Source organism: Camelina sativa, chromosome 11, assembly GCF_030686135.1.
Source record: "Camelina sativa cultivar CO46 ecotype springtype chromosome 11, ASM3068613v1".
In the NCBI taxonomy this organism is placed as follows: Eukaryota; Viridiplantae; Streptophyta; class Magnoliopsida; order Brassicales; family Brassicaceae; genus Camelina; species Camelina sativa.
Window position 1 is genome coordinate 13,978,983 of NC_141890.1, and position 23,298 is coordinate 14,002,280.

Below are 23,298 nucleotides of genomic sequence, written 5' to 3' on the forward strand. Positions count from 1 at the left end.
AAATGCCTGGTTAACCTAACTGTACTCTTGAGATTGGAGCACAAATCTTCATACACTGTTGACAAGAGCAAAGGTAAAATATTCATGGAGAAAAATCATTATACGTAGAAGTACGTTACAACTTACAAGTTGTGTTTTCTATATTCGAACTGCCCATAACGCAACTGTATACGTTTAAAAGATAAGAAAACAAAACATTATCTTATCTTTTTAGTCTAATTCCTTTATCTTCTTCTTTTTTTTTGTTTTTCTTGTCTTAGCAACATGTTCTTGAGATGCATGTCATTTCGTTATTTCATATTTTATTGTTTTCATACGGCGGGAAATAATTTTTTATTACACGTCTTAATTTACTTTGATTTATTTACTTTATTAGTACTACACTAATAACGTACTATAGATTTTTTTTGGTTATAGTTAAAATATGTGTTCCATATGAGGGAAAAATGGATATAATTCCATAATTTTTGTGCCGACCATCTAATTTTGTTTTCAATATGCGTTGAAAAAATATTAACTAGTACGGAAAAGAATCCAAAAATTGATTCATTTCCACGTTTATTTATTTATTTATTTATCTATGTCACACAGTAATACAATGAGATCTGAGTCAAATGAGATAAATACAAAATATTTCATCAATTTATAAATAAAGAAAGAAAGAAAGAAAGTAAGTAAAAGGGAAAAATGCCAAAAAAAACTTAAAATTATGTTTATTTGTACGTTTAATACATAATAGTTTTAGATTGGAATAAAAATAAACCAAATAATAAAAATGTGTCATCTAAAATCTAAAATAATAAATGTTGTTATTTCATACCCACGATTTTTCAATAAAATCAAAATTCTAATTTTGTCCTTGATTTTCAATTAATTATTAAAATTTAACTGAAAAATTTTCGATTTTCTGTTAACCATATCAAACCGAGAATTAATCCCGGTTATCTATTTTTTTATCTCTTCTTCCTCCTCCTACTCTCTTCTTCATCGTCCTCTTGATTCTGGAAATTTTCTGCTTTTTAAAGCAAAAGAAACTTAATCGACTCCTTTTTAAACCGGGAATTCTACTTCTTTCTTTTTTTCTTCCTCCTCCTCTCTCTCTAATCGTCGTCGTTTCATCTCCTTCTGACGATGAAGCGTACAGATCCTGGAACTTGACGACAATGTTGGCTCGTCTGGGATGGATGCTCGGACGAAGAATCGGAATCTGAGATTGGAGTTCGATTCCTTTTTGGGTTACGTCTGCTTTGGATCCCAAACACCCTACGACAAATTCGATTCATTGTTTGTTCTAATATTGTTTGAATTCCAGATTTTTTTTTTGGTTTCCGTCAAATTCAGACCAAGCACCAACACGAAAACATAGACACAATCAATTAATTTCTGCTACAGAGAATAAGAAAACGAAATTAAAATAAAAAGAGAGAGGTGCTATAACAAAAAAATCAGAGCAAAATCTGACTGATACCTTTGAATATCATAATTATTGTCACGTTCTGCAAACGTTATCACTTCTCTGAAACACCTAATCTTCTCCCCTACGCGGGCACACACAGTCAAAAAAAGATTAAGTTTCTTTTGCTTTAAAAAACAGAAAATTTCCAGAAAGAAGAGGACGATGAAGAAGAGAGAAAGAGGACGAAGAGAGAAAAAAATAGATAACCGGGATTAATTTTTGGTTTGATATGGTTAATAAAAAACCGAAATTTTTTCAGTTAAATCTTAATAATTAATTAGAAATCAGGGATAAATTGGAATTTTGATTTTGTTAAAAAATCGTGAATATAAAAATAATAACATTTATTATTTTGGGTTTTAAATAATATATTTTTATTTTAATCCAAAACTATTAAATATTAAACGTTCAAATAAAAATAATTTTAGGTTTTTTTTGGTATTTTCCCCCAAAAAAAAGAAATCGATTTGTCTTTGTTTTCTCTTTTTTTATTTTATTTTAGCTCCGAAATAAAAGTTTTTAATTTATATTTTGCTTCGCTCAACTACTTTTGTGCAATTAAATCGGTAGAAGGAAGAAGAAGAAAGGCAATTTGGCCACCAATCTTCATCGCTTAATAATAATCTCTGGAAAGTTTTGAAATTTACCAAATCATGGAAGGAGTTGATCACCTTGCTGATGAGAGGAACAAGGCGGAGTTCGACGTCGACGAAATGAAGATCGTCTGGGCTGGTTCCCGCCACGCTTTTGAGGTTTCCGATCGAATTGCCCGCCTCGTCGCCTCCGATCCGGTTTCTTTTCTTCTTCTTCTCAATTTTCAATTCTCCTTCTTCTTTTTGTTCTCCCGATTAGGATTTAGGGATTTTTCTCATCGTGTTCGATTTGTTGAATTTTCGTGTTTTATCTTTGTTTATATATATATATATATATATATATATATATATATATATAGGTATTTGAGAAAAGCAATAGAGCTCGGTTGAGTAGGAAGGAGCTGTTTAAGAGCACTTTGAGGAAATGTGCTCATGCTTTCAAGAGGATCATCGAGCTTCGTCTCACTGGTATAAAGGATTCCTTCTTCTCACGCTCCTTATTGTTTTCGTTGATTCTCAAGTCTTTTTGTATTGATCAGTCTTTTGTTGGTTGGTTACAGAGGAAGAAGCAGGACGATTGAGGCACTTTGTTGATCAGCCTGCTTATGTTGATCTGCACTGGGTACTCTTTTCTTTATCAATCAATATATATGACTTCTAATGACACCATTTTGATTCTTTGATTCATGTTTTTATTTTTTTTTTGTTCTGTAGGGAATGTTTGTGCCTGCTATTAAAGGGCAGGGCACTGAGGAGCAGCAGCGGAAGTGGTTGTCGCTGGCGAATAAGATGCAGATTATCGGGTGTTATGCACAAACTGAGCTTGGTCATGGCTCTAATGTTCAAGGCCTTGAGACTACTGCTACCTTTGATCCCAAGACGGATGAGTTTGTTATTCACACGCCTACTCAGACTGCTTCCAAAGTGAGTTGATGACTAGGAAGCCTTTTGATTTGAGTTATTATTATTATTATGCACAGTGACTTAGTTGTGTAAGATTCTTATCTGCTTTGGTTGTTGAATAGTGGTGGCCTGGTGGCTTGGGAAAAGTTTCTACCCATGCTGTTGTTTACGCTCGTCTCATTACTGACGGCAAAGACTATGGTGTCCATGGTATGTACCGGAAACAGAAAAAGGTTTAGTATTTTTTTTTTCCTTCAATTTTGCTTGCTCCGGTATTGATTACTTAAACTTCCTCTTCCAGGATTCATTGTGCAACTACGCAGCTTAGAAGATCATTCTCCTCTTCCAAATATAACTGTTGGTGATATTGGGACGAAGATGGGAAATGGAGCATATAATTCAATGGACAACGGGTTTCTTATGTTTGATCATGTTCGCATTCCCAGAGATCAAATGCTCATGAGGTCATCCCTCTTTGCCTTTATGGTCTGATTTTAATAAGCATTCACGATGTAATGATAGTTCTAGAGGAAATGCTTTTGCTTAAATGCGGGCTTATAGTTCTACATTTTTCTCCTCCTTCAAAACATTTCAGGCTGTCAAAAGTTACAAGGGAAGGAAAATATGTTCCATCGGATGTTCCTAAGCAGCTGGTGTATGGTACTATGGTGTATGTGAGACAAACAATTGTGGCAGATGCTTCCAATGCACTATCTCGAGCAGTTTGCATAGCTACAAGGTACAGTGCAGTGCGGAGGCAATTTGGCGCACATAACGGTGGCATTGAGACACAGGTACTCATTTATACCCATTTCATAACCAAGGATACTCATAGCTGTGTACACCTATTGATTGATGTTGGATCATAGCAAATTTCAAAGTATTTCTACCTTAAAAACTTACTTGTAGGCAGATTTTCTGTAAGTTTCTGCTGAAGTGGTTTTCTTTGACTTGGTACTGTAGAGTTTTTTTTTTTTTTTTTTTTTTTTAACAATCATTAACGTCTTGTGAATAATTTATGTTGGTGGGATGTAATATTTTTCTATGTTGTTGTCACAGGTGATTGATTATAAAACTCAGCAGAACAGGCTATTTCCTCTGCTAGCATCTGCATATGCATTTCGATTTGTTGGAGAGTGGCTAAAATGGCTGTACACGGATGTAACTGAAAGACTGGCTGCAAGTGATTTCGCAACTCTGCCAGAGGCTCATGCATGCACTGCAGGATTGAAATCTCTCACCACCACAGCCACTGCGGTATGTTCCGGAGCTGATCCTTTTTGCTCATTAGACTAGACTGATAGGTTTAGTTGCTCTGAGGGTACAACCGCTCACATGTTGGAAATTTTGTTCCCTCCTTGACATTATCTTGGAGGTTTATATTTAGAATTGAAAAATTCAGCCTAAGCGTTATATTGGGTGCAGGATGGCATTGAAGAATGTCGTAAGTTATGTGGTGGACATGGCTACTTGTGGTGCAGTGGACTCCCTGAGTTGTTTGCGGTGTATGTTCCTGCCTGCACATACGAAGGAGACAATGTTGTGCTGCAATTACAGGTACTTATTATCAACTGGGAGCTATTCTCATTGACTAGAATAATACTGTCTCTGTCAGCACATATAGATTTCTTAGCACGTGGCTCTCATTTTATGTCTCTCTGGTCTTTCGGCTGTGAGTTCTTGATTTAACATGCTTTCGTATTGTGAGTTTTGTACCTTTTTAGATATAAATATTTGCAGGTTTTTGTCAATTTCACCTATTTCTGGCTTTTGTCACCTGTAATTTGTGATTGTTTTCTTGGTTGATACTTGATGTGCAAAACACACTTAACAGCTTTTGAAGTTTTTTTTGTTCATTGTTGTTTCCCCAATATTTCCAACAGTAAGAAAAACTCTAAGCCTCCTTGACATTTGTGGTTATTTATGCTATTGTTCGAAATTGTGTTTATAGGTTGCTCGATTCCTTATGAAGACCGTCTCCCAGCTGGGATCTGGAAAGGTTCCTGTTGGCACAACTGCTTATATGGGACGGGCAGTACATCTTTTGCAATGTCGTTCTGGTGTTCAAAAGGGTGAGTTTTTTAGTTTATATGTTCTATCCTTCGTCCTGGTACAAAAACAAACAAATGATCTTTCCTCGATATGATTCCCGAGTTAATGATATAGTTGGTTTTATTTATTGGGCATGTAGCTGAGGATTGGTTAAACCCTGATGCGGTACTGGAAGCTTTTGAAGCTAGGGCTTTGAGAATGGCTGTTACTTGTGCCAAAAATCTGAGCAAGTTTGAGAATCAGGAACAAGGTACTCATCTAACTCCATGAATCCAGAATCCTAAGGCAAAAGACCAAACTCTCAAACATTTCTTCTGTCTATAGGATTCCAAGAGCTCTTGGCTGATCTGGTTGAGGCTGCAATTGCGCATTGCCAATTGATTGTTGTTTCCAAGTAAGCTTCTTCAAAAAACGTTTACACGTATCAAATAAGTTAGCGATTCTCTCTGTGTCAGCTCCTGAATTTTGCCAATTTTGTCTCGGTTAGGTTCATAGCTAAACTAGAGCAAGACATAGGAGGCAAAGGAGTGAAGAAACAGCTGAATAATCTGTGTTACATTTACGCTCTCTATCTCCTTCACAAACACCTCGGAGATTTCCTCTCCACAAACACCATCACTCCCAAACAAGCCTCGCTAGCCAACGACAAGCTCCGCTCCTTATACACTCAGGTTCTACATCTCTTACTCACTACATTTGATTCCTTAAAAAAGCTGAGTTCTAACATTTTGTGTTCTTTCCTATAGGTTCGTCCTAATGCGGTTGCCCTTGTGGACGCGTTCAATTACACTGACCATTACTTGAACTCGGTGCTGGGCCGTTACGACGGTAATGTGTACCCGAAACTGTTTGAGGAAGCGTGGAAGGATCCATTGAACGACTCGGTGGTTCCTGACGGGTACCATGAATACCTTCGACCTGTGCTCAAGCAGCAACTTCGTACCGCTAGACTCTAAAGAGTTTGTTTTACTTGATTGCTCGATATGGTTAATCGCACGTTTGATTTGCTTCTTCTTAACGTTCCGGTTATTGCTTTGAATAAACTCGCCGGTTCAAAAACTGGCGATGCCCTTATATATGTAGCAATGTAGTAGTAGCTAATACGGTGGAATTTAGTATTCAAGAAACATTAATAATAAACTGATCGTTTCTACTCTTGAGGGATGTTATAATTTTGGAATGTATGTACGAAGATCATGTCAAATGTTGACATTTTTCTCTTTGATTGCTTTCGTAATTATTTAGTAATTTATCTTCACACTGTAGAAATCTTTTCCTAAATTAATAAATTCTTTATCATATGCTTTTTATTTAGTGAAAATGGACCAGAATGACACATTTGAAAAAATATTGCTCGATTGACATTCTCTCTTTAGGAAAAACTAAATTAACACAATTTTTTGTTTAAATTACCAAAAGTCCAATTTGGTGTTTTAAATAAAATGTAAAAAAAAATATAAATTAAAAGAGAAAAAATCGAGTTTATCAAACAAAACAAACCCGATATGCGTTTGGTTTTATTTCTCTAACACGAGACATAGACACAACCGCTGGCGACGGAGAGGTTTTACGGGAAACCAAAAGAAACTCGATCTGTTGGGTTTTTGCGTCGGCGAATTAGAAGAGCATTCACTGGTCCCCTTTTGTTACAGCCACATACAGACGGTCGTAGTTGGCTCTCATTTTCCGCCGGCGAAATAAGAACTATAGTGGATTCGGGGGTGGTCGATTTTGTCCGGCGATGAGTGTTGTTATTTTCCCTTATTAGAAACGATTACTGAATTGTTTGCAATTGTAGATTAACCCTGTTTTTGTTTTGGGTCTTGCTGTTCAATAGTTTTTGTGGAACTTCAAGCTCGATTTTGTCTCGATTTGGTGGAACCAATAGCTTTGGTCGGTGGTTCTTCATAAATCCGGTAAGGCTTTTTGTCTATATGATAAGATTTTGTCTCGATTTGATTTGGGTCTTGAAGTATTGCATTATTTGGTCTCGAATTGATATATTTTTTGTTTGTAGATTTGTTCAATCTTGAGTTAAGATCATGGTCTCAAATTTATATTTTTTTGTGTGTGTCGATTTGTTCAATAGTACTCTCGAATGCTTATTTGTTTCTCTTTGAAGCCTTTATCTTAACTCTCTAGACTTCTTTCATGGCAGCCCTTACGACACACTTATAAGTATTGTGTGTGTGTGTCTTTTTAAAACTGCCAACTTGTGAATGATTTAGCTTTATCTTAACAGTTGTTTTTTGTTTTTGGATTAGAAGTATCTAACAATTTTGTGTTTCCTAAATGAGAGATTTGTTTCATCAATGAGGTCAAATTTAGTATTTATCATATTGTTTGCTACCTTATCCTATCATTTGATTCTTTTTTTTGTATGTTTAGGAATGACATCATCAAGCAATAGCATCAAATATCCTCCTCTACTTTATGAAGAAGGGAAATCGCCTCTCCAACATAGGAGTATGAACCACATTGTTTTGTGTCAAAAATTGGAATTTTGAGAGAAGGATTAGGTGTGGACGTGTGGGATAATCTGAAGAAATCATCTCTTGGAGTGTTTATAAAGTTTGCTGAATTGGAATACACATGGGCTGCGCAGAGAGTTCATTTTCTACTCACACATCAGCTGAGAATCAACAACATTCATGAGATTTGGTCTTTGATCGATGATAGGCCTATTAGATTTTCTTTAAATGAGTTTGCGGAGATAACAAGCTTAAATTGTGATGCGTTTGACCCTTTAGACAACTTTGATGTTGATCACCATGATTTCTGGAAAGAAATGAAAATACCAACAACCCTTGATGGTCCTATGTGGAGTGAGTTGGTAAAGGTGATTGATTCTAGCAAATCATGGCATCTTGATAAGAGGATGATGGTTGGTAGGTTATGTCTGTTGTCAATATGCGTACATGGAATTCATCATACATCTAGAATCCTGTTGGCGACCACTAAGAGAGTTTTAGATCCAGTTTCTTTTGAAAAACATCCATGGGGTCGGGTTGCTTTTAGTAGTCTAGTGAATTCTGTTAAGATGGTTGACTATGACAGAGATTCATACACCATACACGGGTGTGTTCATGCTATGTTAATTTGGCTGTATGAGTGTTACTGAAATAGGAGAAAGTTATGGGTTTAGAAGGACAAAAACCACTGGTGTTCCACTTCTTGATTGGCGATCATCTCGAAAACGTATCAACTTCACAAACTTCATCCAAAACGAGAAGGAGTTTCATGGACAGGTTAGTAGTGGTGCTAGTTTGTTACTATCTTTTTTTTTAAAAATACTTTTGACATCAACAAATAATTTGTGTGAATTTAAAGTTATTACCAATGTTAATCACTTTATTCATGACTTGTAGGTTCGTGTTAGGCAAATGATTCATGTTTCAGAGGAAAACATGTATCCTCTATGGTCTGACGCAGATGAGCATACGGATCCACACCTAGACGAGCTAATTAAAGATCTTATTCATAACCGTTTGTCTCTAGATGCTTGGAGTTGTGTCAAAACAGTTGGTATAAGTTCATAAAAGAAGAAAAGAAGTGTTGAAGCTGATAAGGTGAATGACAACAGAGGGTGCAATCCTAAGAAAAAGAGATCCTAAAATGTGAACAAGGAGAAAATGTAACCAACATGGAGGTAAGGTTTCGTTATCCTTCACCGAACATGATTACCATTTTTTTGTCTTTTCTATTATGATATTAAGGAACATGTTATTGCAGGATGGTAAGGATGACAAGTCAATTTCTTTGGATATTTGGAGGGCGATTGAGAAAATGAATGAGACTATTTCTGACTTGGACAAAACACTCAACAGTCGATTAGATGCTTTGGAGAGCAAATTTGAAACATTTGTTGAAAAAAAAATGACTGTGTTAGAAGAGAAGATGAGTGAGAGGATTAAAGCAGTGGAGAAAGAAAGAAAAGAGCCAAAAGACGCTGATGGACCAAAATATGCCACTTCGCACACCATTGAAGATGATGAGGGAACAAGTAAAGCACCTGTAAGTTACATTTTCTCTTATCATGTTCAGATTTTTTTTTTCACTTATCACGTTTTGATTTTTTCTAAAACTTATCATGCTCTGTTTTTTTTTCACTTAACACGTTACTTTTTTTTTTTTAAACTTCTCATGTTCCGTTTTTTTTTTAACTTCTCATGTTCCGTTTTTTTTTTAAACTTATCATGTTCTGTTTTTTGTTTAAAACTTATCACGTTCTCATGTTATTTTCACTTCTCATGATCTATTTTTTTTTAAAAAACTTATCACGTTATAGTTTTCTTACCTTTTTGTGGAATGTTCTGTTTGGTTGCAGTCATGGATTGTTGAGATGAAGCAGACATCACATGATGAATTTCTCACTCAAAGGGTTGTGAGGAAGGTATACACTGTCAACAATAAGAGGAAGGAAGAAGATGAGATATCAGAGAATCTTCCTCTCTTTGAGAAGAAGGAATCTGTTAAGGTTGAGAAGAAGAACACTTCCAAGAAAAAGAAGAAAAATGGTCATCATTCTGACGATGTTGAAGATATTACTACCCAAGTTCAGAAGGCTCAGTTGAAAATAGCTTCCAGTTCTGAAGAGACATGGTCCAACCAGGAGGATCAGTTAGCTAGTAAGAAACTCGAGGTGACACTAAAAAGCATTGGAGATGCTTTAACGAAGTTGGATGGACCTGGACCTTCGAAGCAGCCAAGACGCGTCCCACAATTGGCGGAATCGCAGAAATATCCTTACCTTGGTAACTCGACAGTCAAGCGGATCATTACAGAGGGTGAAGCTCAGCTCAGCGATCATCTTAAGCCTGCAGATGATGAGAAACATCAGAGACTTATGGATTTCCTCAGCCTTGATAAGTATACTTCAACAACTCTTAATAGTTTAATAAAGTTACATCATTATCTATATTTGTACTAACTCATTTTAACCAATAACAGGGAAGAACCACTTAGCACCAGCAATGCAGCTGTGAGATTCTATTGGAAAATTATGACTCCAAGGAAACATTGGCCAAGCAATGACTATGGATGGTTGACAGATCATGTAAGTAAATTTTTGCTTATTTTTGTACAACTGATTTAATGACTACTGTTATTTTCCTTATTCTAGTTATGTTTTTTTGAATGTAGCACATGGGTTGTGCAATGGCTATGTTCCGGAGAAGATATATGCGTGAGCCTTGTCTTTATCCTAAACAACGCATTGCCTTCTTAGATCAAGATCTGATCACAACATTGCGAAATGACTATAGACAGTTTGATATGGGGCCTAAGAATTTCGTGTTTAGGGATTCCTATGTGAAACACGCTTATGGTGAATTTCCGGAGGAGTCAGCTATGCACAAGAAATGGTGGATTGATGTGGATAACTTATATGCTTGTCTCTTTGTCAATGAAAACCATTGGGTGGCTTTGGATATTGACTTGCAGGGTAATAAGATTTACATCTATGATAGCATCCCAAGCATGGTGAGTGACGATCAAATGGCTCTTGAATGTTTGTCTTTAAGGCAAATAATCCCAGCGATGTTATGTGACATGATTCCTGAGACGATCCGTAAGAAGAGTAAACATATGTTGGAATTGAGAAGGGTGAAGAAGAATGTCTCTCGGAATGAAAATCCAGGTGATTGTGGTATGTACGCTCTAAAGTATATTGAATGTTTAGCTCTTGGGAAAGCATTTGATGGGCTTTGCGATGAGAACATGTTGGCTCTTCGGATTAAGCTTGCAGCGGAGTTATATGACGAAGTTGGAGAACTAGCCATACCACCGAACATGTCTGATTCATATTCTCGAGCTAAAGATATTAAAATCCCTTCCCTCATGGATGAGTCCTTGTAGACTATTTTGTTTCATTGTCTTACATTTTTTTAATAACGTTATCATTGTAGACTATTCTTCTTTTGCATGTGAATTACTACGTTCTCGTCTTTTTTACATGAATTATTATCTAATGCTTTTACGATTAGTGGACAAACGTAAATATAATATGAACTCACTACATTATGCAAGTTCATAATATATCACGAATATACATAATGATTATAATTTTAAATTTAAATGCATAATGATTAAATAATTTTCAGAATTATTATCTAATGTTTTTAGGATTACTTGTGGTACACTTGTAATCATATATGAACGTACTACATTGTAATGGTTGTTTTTTTTAAAAAAAAAGAGTTATATATCAATATAATACATGTCTTATGATTTAAAAAGAACAAGAGAATATAAAAGAATTTGGCAACTAAAAAGAGTTCTATGTTTTGCTACTATCATCTTCACAATAATCAGCTCGTATCATCAGAATCATCACAATAATCAAATCTACTATCATCTTCATCGATCTCTTCATGTTTTGCTTTGCTGGTTAAATCAAGATACTCTTCTCCAACCAAATCGTTTTCATCTCTTCCTCGTTTCTTACCTTTGTGATTCGAATCAGTCTGTATTTTCTTCTTCACTTCAACACAAAGACGACCTGTATCCCTTTTCAATTGTCCCAGAAAAGTGTGCAACTGACGAGAATTATCAATAATAACTGGTGGTGTATCAGCGGGTAAATCCTGCAATAACCTCGTCGAGATCTTGTAACTCAACACAACATCAAATACCTTGTTATCCGGTCTGTAATCCTCATATACCATTCCAATGCAATCATCAAAACTGCTTAGATTATTACATTCTAGAATTCGTGAACCCCTTTCATTATCGACAACAAACAACCATTTATTGTTGTCGAAGATCCAATTACTACAAACGAGAATCACCTGCTTCATATTCTCTTTATTGTATAACGATGCACTCTAACGTGAATGAGGCGTTGAAAAAAAAAAGAACCTAAAAGGAAAATAACAGAGAAGTCGATTATGAACCCCATAATGAAAGATAGCATGATTAAATCCACATTGGGAGGGAAGGAAGAAGGAATCTATGGAAAAATAAGATGAATCCAAAAGAGAAAAAAAAAAGTTAGAGTCGATATTGGGGGAGGCACGAGACAAACAAGAAAGAATAAGGAAAACCCTAGATTCTTGCCATATATGTCACCTACTTAAAAAGTATGTCGCTTAACCATAAAAAAAAAACTGTCGCAAAACACACTAATAAATCTATCATTACCCTGAAAAAAAAATCTGTTATCAATCAATAATATAAGAAAAAATGTCAGTAACCTCTAAAATAATTAATCTGTCATTACATAAAACAAATCTGCTGTCACTATATTAACAAAAAAAATATGTTATCATTGTATTCATATATAATAAATCTGTTATTAAGCAGCAGATTTTATAATAAAAAAAAACAAAACGGTCATAACATAAGAAAAAACAAAATCTGCCACAACAGATAGTGTGAATGTAGGTCAATATAACAATTTTAAAAAGACTTTAGAAAATCTGTTATCAAACAACAGATTTTTCCTTCAATCAAAAAATCAGTCATAACTAAAAAAAAATCTGTTACCACTAGGTGTCAAACTAGTAATTATTTTTCCGTTTATAAATCTGTCGCAATGTGACAGATTTTTTAAAGGAAGAAAAAAAACTGTTACAACATTCAAAAAAAATCCGCCACAAAATTCCTCAAAAATTGTCTAAAATAAAGAAAATATGTCATGACTTTATAAATAAGTCTCTCGCGTTTAAAAAATCTGGTGTTCAAAAAAAATCTGTCGTTACATACTTCAAATAAATCTGCCATAAAAAACAAATCTGCCGTCAAACTTTTCAAATTAATCTGCCATTCAAAATAAGTCTGCCAACAAAAATCTGTCATGGACAAAAAATCTGTCATTACATGTTTGGCAGACTTTTATTATAAAAAATAATAAACAAAATTGCAGGAATTTTTAATCAAGGGTAATATTGATTTTTTTTTTTCTAACAAAACAAAAAAAGGTATTTTAGGTATGAAAATAACCCAACTAACCCTCAAATTTTATGAGCTAATCTAGCAATTAACTGCTTAATTTGGATCAAACTAGTAATTTTCCCTTTACTATAAATTAGATTGATTTTTTGTTTCTTCTGAAAATCTTGTTTAGCTGTCATAAATAGTGGTTTGTAACTGAAAAACGTGTTTTATACTTGTTGTTTTCATAGAAAGTCTCTTTAGTTAATGCGATCAAAAAGTTTTTCTATAATACTGTATACTGATAATTAGATTTTTAAGATCATAAAACTTTTTTCGAATCAGACGGGATTTTAGACGTTACCTGCAATGGCGAATCGAATTGCATTCAATTCGGCTGTGTATTAATTAGTATTACATCCGAATTGTTACCATCTTTTTTTTTTGTTAAATAAAGTTAAATTGTTAGTTCTTTGTTGATTTGGGAGTTAACTCACAGTTTGAATGTAATGCATTGTTTGCATCATCAATATATATAGAAAAAGGCTTTGCTTAAATTTTTGTTAAAAAAAAAAAAAGGGTTTGCTGAAATTGGAACACGCATGTGAATCTGTTTCCAGGATTGCGCTTAATTTGTTTAAGTAGCATCATTTTCGGACATAAGACTTCCAGACCTTTGTATTTATTAAGCATTTAATAACCGAATTTAGTAGGTGAATTAATATAGTGCAAAGTGCAAACTAATGTTTTGGTTGTAATTTACTTTATCAACCAACTGTTTTTAGAAAATTACAACAAACTGATGTTTTAATTGTAAATTTGTAATCCACAATTTACAGTAATAAGTTACCACTAGATTGTTATCATATAGTCTTTGTAAATTATATAACACTTGTTTATATTATTATTTTGTTTCGTCTTAATCGTCAAACAGACCCCACGATAATATTAATACGTAACTTGCTCCGTCTAAATGATGGATAATGTACAGATTTTTTCAACATCATGCTTTTGTACATATGTACAGATATATACTACATGTGTTTACGTCGTTTTGCGGACGTGCGTCGTCCATAGCAGCCTTCTAATCAATTTCTTTACTAAAAATGCGTCTTCTTTAAATTCTAAAGTATATCAAAAACTTCTACAATTATTCCGTATATTCGCAAATTTCCAAGGGCAAAACTAATCCGTCGATTGTTTATAGAGACTTTAAAGCAAACGTCCAAGCAGGTCCAAGCACATTTGACGACTGACCGGTGTTAATTACTATTGTCTCATTTCTGGTTATATAAAGTTATCATCGTTTTGTCCTAAAAGATGCTCCGGAATCTCAACTTCAAACTATAATATAATTGTCTCTGTCGTTATAGTACAAATATATTCTATAACAAATACATGTATATATATATATATATATATATAGTTAAGAAATGAAATCAAGCTTAAAGAATTCATGAAGACAATTATTATTTTTTGCTAAGTTAATAACTCTTAAGAATTTTTTTTACTATTCCCTCCGATTCAAAATTAATTGTTTCTAAAGGTTTTTCACATAAATAAATTTAAAAATAATTAAGTTGTCAATTTTATATAGCCTTTCAATATATATATATATACATATTATTGATTAAAAAATTAAAATAGTTGGATTAAAATTATTATTTTTACCAAACATCAAAATCTTAATGATAGTTATTATAAAACAAAATTTAAATTTTAAAATGACAAGTAAACAAATAGAAAGGGAGTATTATCATAAAACTCGTATGCACGATTAAATTTATCAACTACTATGAGATTTAGGATGTATTCGTTAATATTAATTGTTGTCTTTTGTCAAACTTAATCCAAGTGGAAAAACATGGGTTAGCTTTGTAGGCAGAGACATGGGTCATGGTCGGGGGAACGAAGATATTACAATTTTGGGCAAAAAAACAAAAGATGGAAATTAGAAGAAAATTTGTAAAAGTAAAATAAAAGGAAATAAGGACCCCCAACTTACGATTGAATCTTTTTTTCCCCTAAAAATTACTGTACATGTGAAAATGTCTTCATACACAGGAAAAAACAAAATAGATATGATGTTATAATATCCACATGTAGAAGAAAATGGTAAATTTACACTAAAACAGTTTCTTTCAAGCTTTAATGAAATGATGGACCAAAGCCTATGTCAGGATTTAAAAATTATATGAGTGTCGAACATCAGTCTCATACATCTAAAATGGAAACCGAAAACAAATAATAATCTCTTTCAAAGTTCTAAAGGAGCTCTCTATGCTTAGCTTAACCAATATAAATCTCTCTCGTGTATAATTTTAATATTACTCCTAATTACAAAATAAGTTTTATTCCACTCTTGATTCGCAAACTTAAATCAACATATAACTTTGGTTATTTAAATATTTTATATATATATATATAAATAAAATACATTTTTCTTATCTATAAACTTTTTTTTGTGATAACCTTCTTATCTATTAATTTATTTATGTCTCAATTATCATCTTACCTAAGATTCTTAATAAATCATATTCATAAAGTAATATCAATTTCCATTACAATTTATATATTCTGGGTTAGTGGTTTAGTTATTTTAGGCCGTTTTCTTATTTTTATGTTCAAAACCAATCAGAATAATTTGAGCTAAATACAATGCGGCCTGGTTCAACTACATATATATTTGAATTTGGAAGGACTAGATGATTTGTTGCGAGAAACGAGTGAGAACAGTACACTAGGAGTTGATACAAACGAACAAGTGTCCAATTCAAGTCTAAAATAATGAATATCTTATTATATCAAAGTACAGTAATATCATTGCAAGAGGAAAACAAAAAGAAAAAGAAAATAAAATCTTAAGGTAGTCAAGTCTTTTTTTAGCTTTTAATATTTGATTTATACATATTAAGAAAAAAAACACATACACACAAGAATAATTGCTTCGTATTCGGATGTATATATTAGAAGAAGCAAACCAAACTCTCACACCCCAAAATACAACCAAAAAAAAAAGAAAACAAAACATTTTAGTTTTATAATCTTCCAACCAAAATTTCTCTCTCTCTCTCTCTCTCTCTCTCTCGTTACATTAAATTTCTTTTAGATGCAAGACTCTTCTTCCCTCGGTTCACAACGTAATCTCCGGTCACCGGCCCCGGAGAGAACCGGAAAGAGTTCAAAGACTAAAAATGAGCAAAAGGGTGTTTCTAAGCATCCGACTTTTCGTGGGGTAAGAATGAGGCAATGGGGGAAATGGGTGTCTGAAATCAGAGAACCAAGAAAGAAATCAAGAATCTGGCTCGGCACTTTCTCAACGCCGGAGATGGCGGCGCGTGCACACGACGTGGCAGCTTTGGCCATCAAAGGTGGATCAGCACACCTCAATTTCCCGGAGCTAGCTTACCATTTGCCAAGACCGGCGAGCGCCGACCCTAAAGACATTCAAGAAGCCGCAGCAGCAGCTGCTGCAGTTGACTGGAAAGCACCGGGGTCTCCTTCTAGCACTGTGACGTCATCTCCGGTCGCCGACGACGCTTTCTCCGACCTCCCTGATCTTTTGCTAGACGTGAATGATCACAACAAAGTCGATGGGTTCTGGGACTCGTTTCCTTACGAAGATCCTTTCTTCTTGGAGAATTTTTAGCAGGCAAATTCTTGCCGGCGAATGAGTTTTCCGGTGGGGTTCTCGGTAAATAATGAACCGATGTCGTTTTGTACCTTTTTTTGTCTTTGTTTGGATTTTTTTTTTTTTTTTTTTTTAAACGTGTGAGTAAGTTTCCGAATGTGTGATGTGTAAGTAAGTACAGGTTATTTAATTTCTTTTTCTGTACAAATACGTACGTAATTACCGAAAAAGTTTCTTCATTTATTGGGATGCTATCTTCCATATTCATTATTATTACTTAGGGGCCTTGACCCTTTTATTTTCACATCTTTTAGTTCTGTGACAGAGACTATAAACTTTAGTACTCCATAGAGCCGGCAAAGAATATATACATTTCAGGGGCTTATTTCGTTAATCTAATTATTGAAAAAAAAAAAATCTGAGATCAATATTATGTTTCTATCTTTCTCGAATAACTCAAGCAAGAAAAAAAAAGTATACGTACTGCTATTAGAATCGACATATGTAATCGAGATATACTATTACTATCATTATGACACCTTGTATTTGTTATTCGTTATGTAATCGCTCTCAAAATAACTTCTCATTTATTCGAAGGTAAGAAAAAGTATATCATGCACTATATTTTATATTGGTTAGTACTTCTTGTATTATGACATTTATTTATAATGATAGTATATCTCGACATCTATTCGGGAATATATACTTCAAAACATATATTTTTTTTAATGTTGAGGAGAAATCTATACAGCAGCCAAAGTCACGGCAGGTAGAACAGATTAGTACAAGAGAAAAAATGGCAAATTAGTACAAGAGAGACAAACTTGATGGTCTTTTCTGTCATTTTTAATTTTCCATTTTCCACTTTTATTTTCTTCCTTTTTTCGTATCATCTTATTGGCCCTTATAAAGTTGAAAAAAATTAAAGGACCCATTGGCCCATTTATTAATTAAAATGTGTTGGTGTATTTAATGTACGTTTTAGTTAGTACTGATTTTCATTCTTCTGTTCATTTTGTGTCCTTATTTTCCCTAATCATTGTATTATTTTTACCAAATTTAAAAGAATTCTTTTATCACTTTTTGAAATCAGTTCTCTAAATTTTATATTCTCCCTGTCTTAAGACTTTTCTTTTCAAGTTTAAGTTTCACATCCAACTTTTCGTTATTATTTCTACAACTTTAAATTTAATTAATAAATTACATATATATATATATATCAAACTGTTCATACTCAATGAATTATAAAGTATAAACATTTGTAAAAATACTCGTTTTCTATACATTTTTATATAAATAGCATATCTTATTGTCCATTTTCAATAATACTCTTTTCTATATTTAAAATAATTAAATTTTAAATTCTGAACTCCAAATATTAAACCACATCCCTCTAAGATATATCCTAAGGCTCCGATTGGTAACCACGTTTAAAAAAGCGGCTAAAATTTTTATAGCGGTTGTAAAGAAGGTGGTTAAAAAGAAAACGGTTTAAGCTAGCGGATAGAAAAAATTGTAGAGTAAAAGAAAGCGGTTGAGTATTTAGCTTGATTGGTAATAATGTAATATTACAGCGGTTGGATAATATAAGTTATAATAAATTATAAAATATTGAAATTAATTTAGTTAAAAATGAAAAAATGAAATGAAATGAAATGATCAATTATTATCTAATTCATAATATAAAATATTAATATATATCAATGATATTAACTAAATGATCAGATGTGATATTAGTGAAATTATCAAATGTATATTTTTTAAATCTTCATTATAAGATATTAACAAAATCATAATCTTCGTTAAAAAATAACATGTTACTATTCAAATCACAATCTTGATTTACTAAATTTCTTTGTTTTTGGCTTACTAACCTTTTCATAAAAAAAATATTGAGAAGAATAGCAACACATATTAAATCAAGATTATGATTTGAACAGTGAATAAAGAAATAAAATTTGTGCAACCTTTTGCCCAAAAAAAAAAGAACTGTGCAACCTCTTTATGATGCCAAACATTGTTTTTTTATAGTGGTTAGGATTCGTGTTTGTAACCACCAAAAATAGGTTGTAACCACCATCTTCAACCGTTTTTCTCAATTTTGATATCTAGCCGCCTTCTCCAAAAGACTTGTTGATTGGTGGTTATTGGAGGGGTTCGTTTAAAAACATAAAACAAACTTACCACAGAGTTCCTGGAGGTCGGCGAGGATCTAGTTTAGTTAAACCAGATCGTCGAGGACTATCGAGTAACTCCTCCAAAGTCAGGTTGTTGAGATGTTGGGACATGACTGTAGAGGAGGAACGCGCGGGTTGAGATGTAGTAATGTCAGGGTTCGGCGCAGTGCCACCATGCAAATGAGATGGTGAAGGCGTATTAGAAGGAGGCGTCACAGGCAAAGGTTGCGAGGTTGCACGGCGGTTATTGTGAGAACTGGGGTTTGTGTTGTTAGAATCGGAGGGACCGCGACGATTAGAAGCAGTGGGAGAGGTTAAACCTTGATCCGTCAGGAATCTTGTATAATCGTTGCCTCCAAACATCTATAACAAAAGAAAATCGAAATCAAAATTAGTAATTAATACAAAGTGGTATTATCAGTAACATGCATAGATCAAAATCGAAATTAAAACCAAATTAGGGTTTATAAACGAAATTAGGGTTTATACATTACGAAATCAAAACCAAATAAAAACGAAAATTAAATTAGGATTTATACAAAACGAAATCAAAAGCCAATTAAAAGAAGATTAGGGTTTATACAAAACGAAATCAAAATCAAATACAAAACAAAAACAAAACAAGATTAGGGTTTATAAAAAACACGAGATTAGATTAGGGTTTATACAAAAACATAAACGAAATTAAAACGAGATTAGGTTTCTACAAAATGAAATCAAAACCAAATACAAAACAAAATCAAAATTGGATTAGATTAGGGTTTATACCTTTCAGAATGCGATTGAAGAAGAAGATCGAAAGACGAGAGATTAGGGTTTGCGATTGAAGAAGATCGGAAGATGAGAGAAGCAGATCGGAAGAGGAAGAAGACTAGGTTTGATCGGGGGAAGAACCAGATCAGAAGAGGAAGAAGATAGTTTGATCAGAGGAGGAAGAATTAGATCGGAAGAGGAAGAAGATGGTTTGATCGGAGGAGGAAGAGGAAGAAGAAGAAGATTAGGTTTTGTCGGCGACTGGTTTGAGCTTCGCTCAAACTCGATTGAGTTTGTATATATAAACTTTTTGGAACCTCACAAAATTTGTGAGGGACTACCTATGCGCCCTCGCAACTCTGTCGCACTTATTAAATATTGCGAGAGATTTGCGAGGCTACTGGTGTTTAGAGTTTACGATTTGCAAGGGATTAACTAGGGTCACTCGCAAATCCCTCGTAACATATTAAATATTGCGAGGGATAAGCTAGACTCCAGTTGTGTGTAGGGTTTAGGATTTTGCGAGGGATTACCTAGGGATCCCTCGCAAATACTTAAATATTGCGAGGGATAAGCTAGACTCCAGTTGTGTTTAGGGTTTAGGATTTTGCGAGGGATTACCTAGGGATCCTCGCAACTCCCTCGCAATATTTAAATGTTTAGGGTATAGGTTTGCGAGGGATTAACGACGATTTTGCGAGACCTTGCAAGCATTCCCTCGCATATCTATCGCAAAACCCTCGCAAATCGATAAATCTTTTTTGAAAAAACAAGAAAAAACACAATTGCTTAATCAAATTCATCTTCTTAACTAATAGAAATTCCATTATCATCATTAGAATCTTCTCCATCATCAGATAATTAAAATTCTTCTAATTCAAGCTCTTCTTCAAATACATCATCAACATCTTCTACTTTAGGGTTTAGAGGATCATCATGTTAGTTGATGATCAATTTGTGTTGCAACTTGAAAGATGTTAAAATTTCCATTGCAAACATATCAAAAGAAGATGTTATCCACATTGATACACAAAAAGCCATTGCAATGTGCAAAAGCTTAGGGTTTGAGCATTTAGTGTTTAGGGTATATAATTTGCGAGGGAATAACGACGTATTTGCGAGAACTAGCAAGATTCCCTCGCTAGTCACTCGTAAATCACTAGCAAGATTCCCTCGCTAGTCACTCGCAAATCACTAGCAAGATTCCCTCGCTAGTCACTCGCAAATCACTAGCAAATCCATCGCAAATTCCTCGCAATGTTTAGGGTATAGTCGTAAGTCCCTCACAAATAATGTTTAGGGTATAGGCTTTTGCGAGGGACTTACGACGACATTGCGAGACCTTGTAAGCATTCACTCGCAATTCCAACGCAAATCCATCGCAAATTGATAAATCTTATTTAAAAAAAAAATAACAAAAACTACAATTGGTCAATCAGATTCATTTTCTGAACTACTAGAAATTACATTATCATCGTTAGAATCTTCTCCATCATCGGACTCTTCAAATTCGTCTAATTCACCCTCTTCTTCAGAAATATCATCAACATCTTCTACTTGCCTCTTTTGTGGATCAATGTGGATAACATCTTCTGTTGATATGTTTGGAATGGAAATTTCACTGACATTTTCTTGTTGCAACACGACTTGATCATCAACTAACCCGATTAGATGGCCTCGAGGATTAACTTTAATGACTGATAACCATATTTCACGTCTTGGCCTTAAACGAGGATAGGACAGAAAGCTCACTTGTTGTGCTTGTGATGCTAGGATGAAAGGATCAAATTTGGGGTACGATCTGTTCGCATTCAAATCAACAACTCCCCAATTATTTACTCGAACGCCTCGGGCCGATGGATCGTACCAGTTACACTTGAAAAGTACGCATCTCAGATTCAGAAGGCCTCGATAATCAACTTCTAATATTTGTTGCAAAACGCCATAGAAATCGCTATCACCAGCTTGTACATAGATTCCATAATTTGTTGTAGCTTTGCGACTTCCATATGCGTACGTATGAAAAGTATAACCGCGATTAAAGTACATCGGAGCGGTAGTGATTTTCGCTCTTGGTTCTTGAACGAGCTCATGCAACCAAAGAGGCAAGGGTTCATTTCCACATCCATTCTGAACCTATATAAACGAAAAAGATATTTAGACCATAAGTTTATTTAAATTAAAAATTGTAATACGTATAGTTTAATTTATTTCATATATATACTTACATAGTATTTTAACCAATTAGCAAAATCCCGCTCTTTATAAGCCTTATAGTCAGATTCTTCTAAATTCGGATATGCTTCACGAATCAACATTTCAAAAAGTCTTAAAAATAGAGATTTATTAGTTTGTTATCTTAGAAAATAAAATTAATTTTAGTTTTTAAAAAAATATATCTTTCAAAAGTTTGAACATAATCTAGATTCCTCAAGATGTAATTGTGAGCTGCTCGACAATAGCTTTGATCTTCCCACCAAACTTCCTTTAACTTTTCAGCAAGTCTTCCTATCTGAGCAAAGATATTTGGAACATCAGGAACGTTATATGTAGGTGTAACGCCTCCGTCATCATATCGTCGAGTACGTGTTTTTTTGGTTCTCACGGTGGGGCTAAAGTAGTATGATGTGAAGTGAGACGTTTCCTCTGTTAAACTCCCGACGACTATCGATCCCTCAACTCTGGCAAGATTTTTGGTCTTTCCTTTAAGTGCTTTCATAAACCGCTCAAAAGGATACATCCAGCGAAATTGCACTGGCCCACCAAGATCAGCTTCATGTGGTAGATGGATTGGAAGATGTTCCATCACATCAAAAAAAGCAGGAGGAAAGATTTTCTCCAAATTACAAATTAACACTGGAATATTTTCTCGTAACTGCTCTATGCCATCAATGGTCAATGTTCTAGTGCATAAGTCCCGGAAAAAAACTCTGATACCTACGAACCAAAGTATAAAAAATTCATGGGTAAATTAATTAAACAAAATATATATCAATACATAAATAAATATATATTATTATATACTTAGATACATGCAATAGCTTCATGAACATGTGTTGACAAGAGCTCAAGAAATACAAATGGTAGTAGCCGTTGCATGAAGACATGACAATCGTGGCTCTTCATACCTGAAAATTTTTGGCCTTGCTCCACACATCTTGAAAATTTTGAGATAAATCTATCTGGAAACTTCACTTCATATTTAACCCACTCGAACAACACCTTCTTAGCCTCTGCTGACAATCGAAATTGGGGTACTGGTAATTTCCCATCTCTTGTAATATGTAAATCGATCCTTGCACATATTTCCGCCAAATCCAACCTAGATCTCATACTATCTTTTGTTTTACCCTGCACATTCAGAAGCGTAACGATGAAATTATCGAAAAAGTTTTTTCGATGTGCATCACGTCAAGGTTGTGCCGCAATAGAAGATCTTTCCAATATGGAAGCTCCCAAAAAATACTCTGCTTGTGCCAATTGTGATCAGCTCAATATCCATCTGGCATGTTTGATGTTGTGTGATAGTTACCCCCACGTTTACATGTTTCTTGAGCGTTATAGTAATCAATCTGCTCAAAAAAATCATTTCCAGAGACATAAATTGGTGGAGGAACGCACACAACTTTATTCTTTCTAAACAACTTCTTGTTCTTCCGGTACGGATGATGCAAGGGAAGAAACCGACGATGACAATCAAACCAACAAGGTTTTCGCCCATACTTTAACTGAAATGCCTCGGTACAATCCATACAATAAGGACATGATAATCTTCTGTGTGTTGTCCACCCAGATAACATTTTGTACGCAGGGAAGCCACTAATCGTCCACATTAGCGCTGCCCGCATATTGAAATTCTGT

The 23,298-nt window shown here is 34.2% G+C and overlaps 3 protein-coding genes, 1 long non-coding RNA gene and 1 pseudogene across 5 annotated transcripts; 3 read left to right on the forward strand and 2 right to left on the reverse strand.

Moving 5' to 3' along the window:
* Positions 1–785: 785 nt before the first annotated feature.
* LOC147933958 (uncharacterized) lies at positions 786–1,585 on the reverse strand. The gene is made up of 2 exons (XR_015571937.1): positions 1,469–1,585; positions 786–1,291 (listed from the first exon to the last, which is right to left on the reverse strand). It is a non-coding gene; the product is annotated as an uncharacterized LOC147933958 (long non-coding RNA).
* A 277-nt stretch (positions 1,586–1,862) lies between these two features.
* LOC104723425 (peroxisomal acyl-coenzyme A oxidase 1) lies at positions 1,863–6,159 on the forward strand. Its single transcript, XM_010441802.3, has 14 exons — positions 1,863–2,247; positions 2,409–2,517; positions 2,610–2,671; positions 2,764–2,973; positions 3,075–3,162; positions 3,254–3,416; positions 3,548–3,746; positions 4,012–4,209; positions 4,378–4,509; positions 4,904–5,024; positions 5,144–5,254; positions 5,329–5,398; positions 5,492–5,675; positions 5,751–6,159. The coding sequence occupies exons 1-14, from the start codon at positions 2,110–2,112 to the stop codon at positions 5,958–5,960; spliced, it is 1,995 nt and encodes a 664-aa protein (XP_010440104.1). The 5' UTR covers positions 1,863–2,109; the 3' UTR covers positions 5,961–6,159.
* Positions 6,160–7,394: 1,235 nt separating this feature from the next.
* LOC104727987 (uncharacterized) lies at positions 7,395–10,893 on the forward strand (annotated as a pseudogene). Its single transcript, XR_015571331.1, has 6 exons — positions 7,395–8,252; positions 8,373–8,525; positions 8,737–9,018; positions 9,332–9,873; positions 9,955–10,060; positions 10,147–10,893. The product of XR_015571331.1 is annotated as an uncharacterized LOC104727987 (transcript).
* A 4,969-nt stretch (positions 10,894–15,862) lies between these two features.
* On the forward strand, positions 15,863–16,750 carry LOC104723426 (ethylene-responsive transcription factor ERF039). Its single transcript, XM_010441803.3, has one exon. It carries the CDS (start codon positions 15,986–15,988, stop codon positions 16,523–16,525), a length of 540 nt encoding a protein of 179 aa, XP_010440105.1. The 5' UTR covers positions 15,863–15,985; the 3' UTR covers positions 16,526–16,750.
* A 4,118-nt stretch (positions 16,751–20,868) lies between these two features.
* LOC147933959 (uncharacterized) lies at positions 20,869–22,578 on the reverse strand. Its single transcript, XM_087472407.1, has 4 exons — positions 22,470–22,578; positions 21,835–22,374; positions 21,666–21,763; positions 20,869–21,573 (listed from the first exon to the last, which is right to left on the reverse strand). Exons 1-4 carry the CDS (start codon positions 22,561–22,563, stop codon positions 20,869–20,871), a joined length of 1,437 nt encoding a protein of 478 aa, XP_087328533.1. The 5' UTR covers positions 22,564–22,578.
* Positions 22,579–23,298: the final 720 nt, after the last annotated feature.

What these genes read in the sequence shown, in the direction of transcription:
- LOC104723426 (XM_010441803.3), top strand. Translation starts at nt 15,986, where the DNA reads ATGCAAGACTCTTCTTCCCTCGGTTCACAACGTAATCTCCGGTCACCG.
- LOC104723425 (XM_010441802.3), top strand. Translation starts at nt 2,110, where the DNA reads ATGGAAGGAGTTGATCACCTTGCTGATGAGAGGAACAAGGCGGAGTTC. An exon ending in CTTATGTTGATCTGCACTGG is followed by an intron (nt 2,672 to 2,763) that starts GTACTCTTTTCT and finishes TTTGTTCTGTAG; the next exon opens with GGAATGTTTGTGCCTGCTAT. An exon ending in ACGGTGGCATTGAGACACAG is followed by an intron (nt 3,747 to 4,011) that starts GTACTCATTTAT and finishes TTGTTGTCACAG; the next exon opens with GTGATTGATTATAAAACTCA.
- LOC147933959 (XM_087472407.1), bottom strand. Translation starts at nt 22,563, where the DNA reads ATGAAGAGCCACGATTGTCATGTCTTCATGCAACGGCTACTACCATTT. An exon ending in TGTTCATGAAGCTATTGCAT is followed by an intron (nt 22,375 to 22,469) that starts GTATCTAAGTAT and finishes TTTGGTTCGTAG; the next exon opens with GTATCAGAGTTTTTTTCCGG. An exon ending in TGTTCAAACTTTTGAAAGAT is followed by an intron (nt 21,764 to 21,834) that starts ATATTTTTTTAA and finishes TATTTTTAAGAC; the next exon opens with TTTTTGAAATGTTGATTCGT.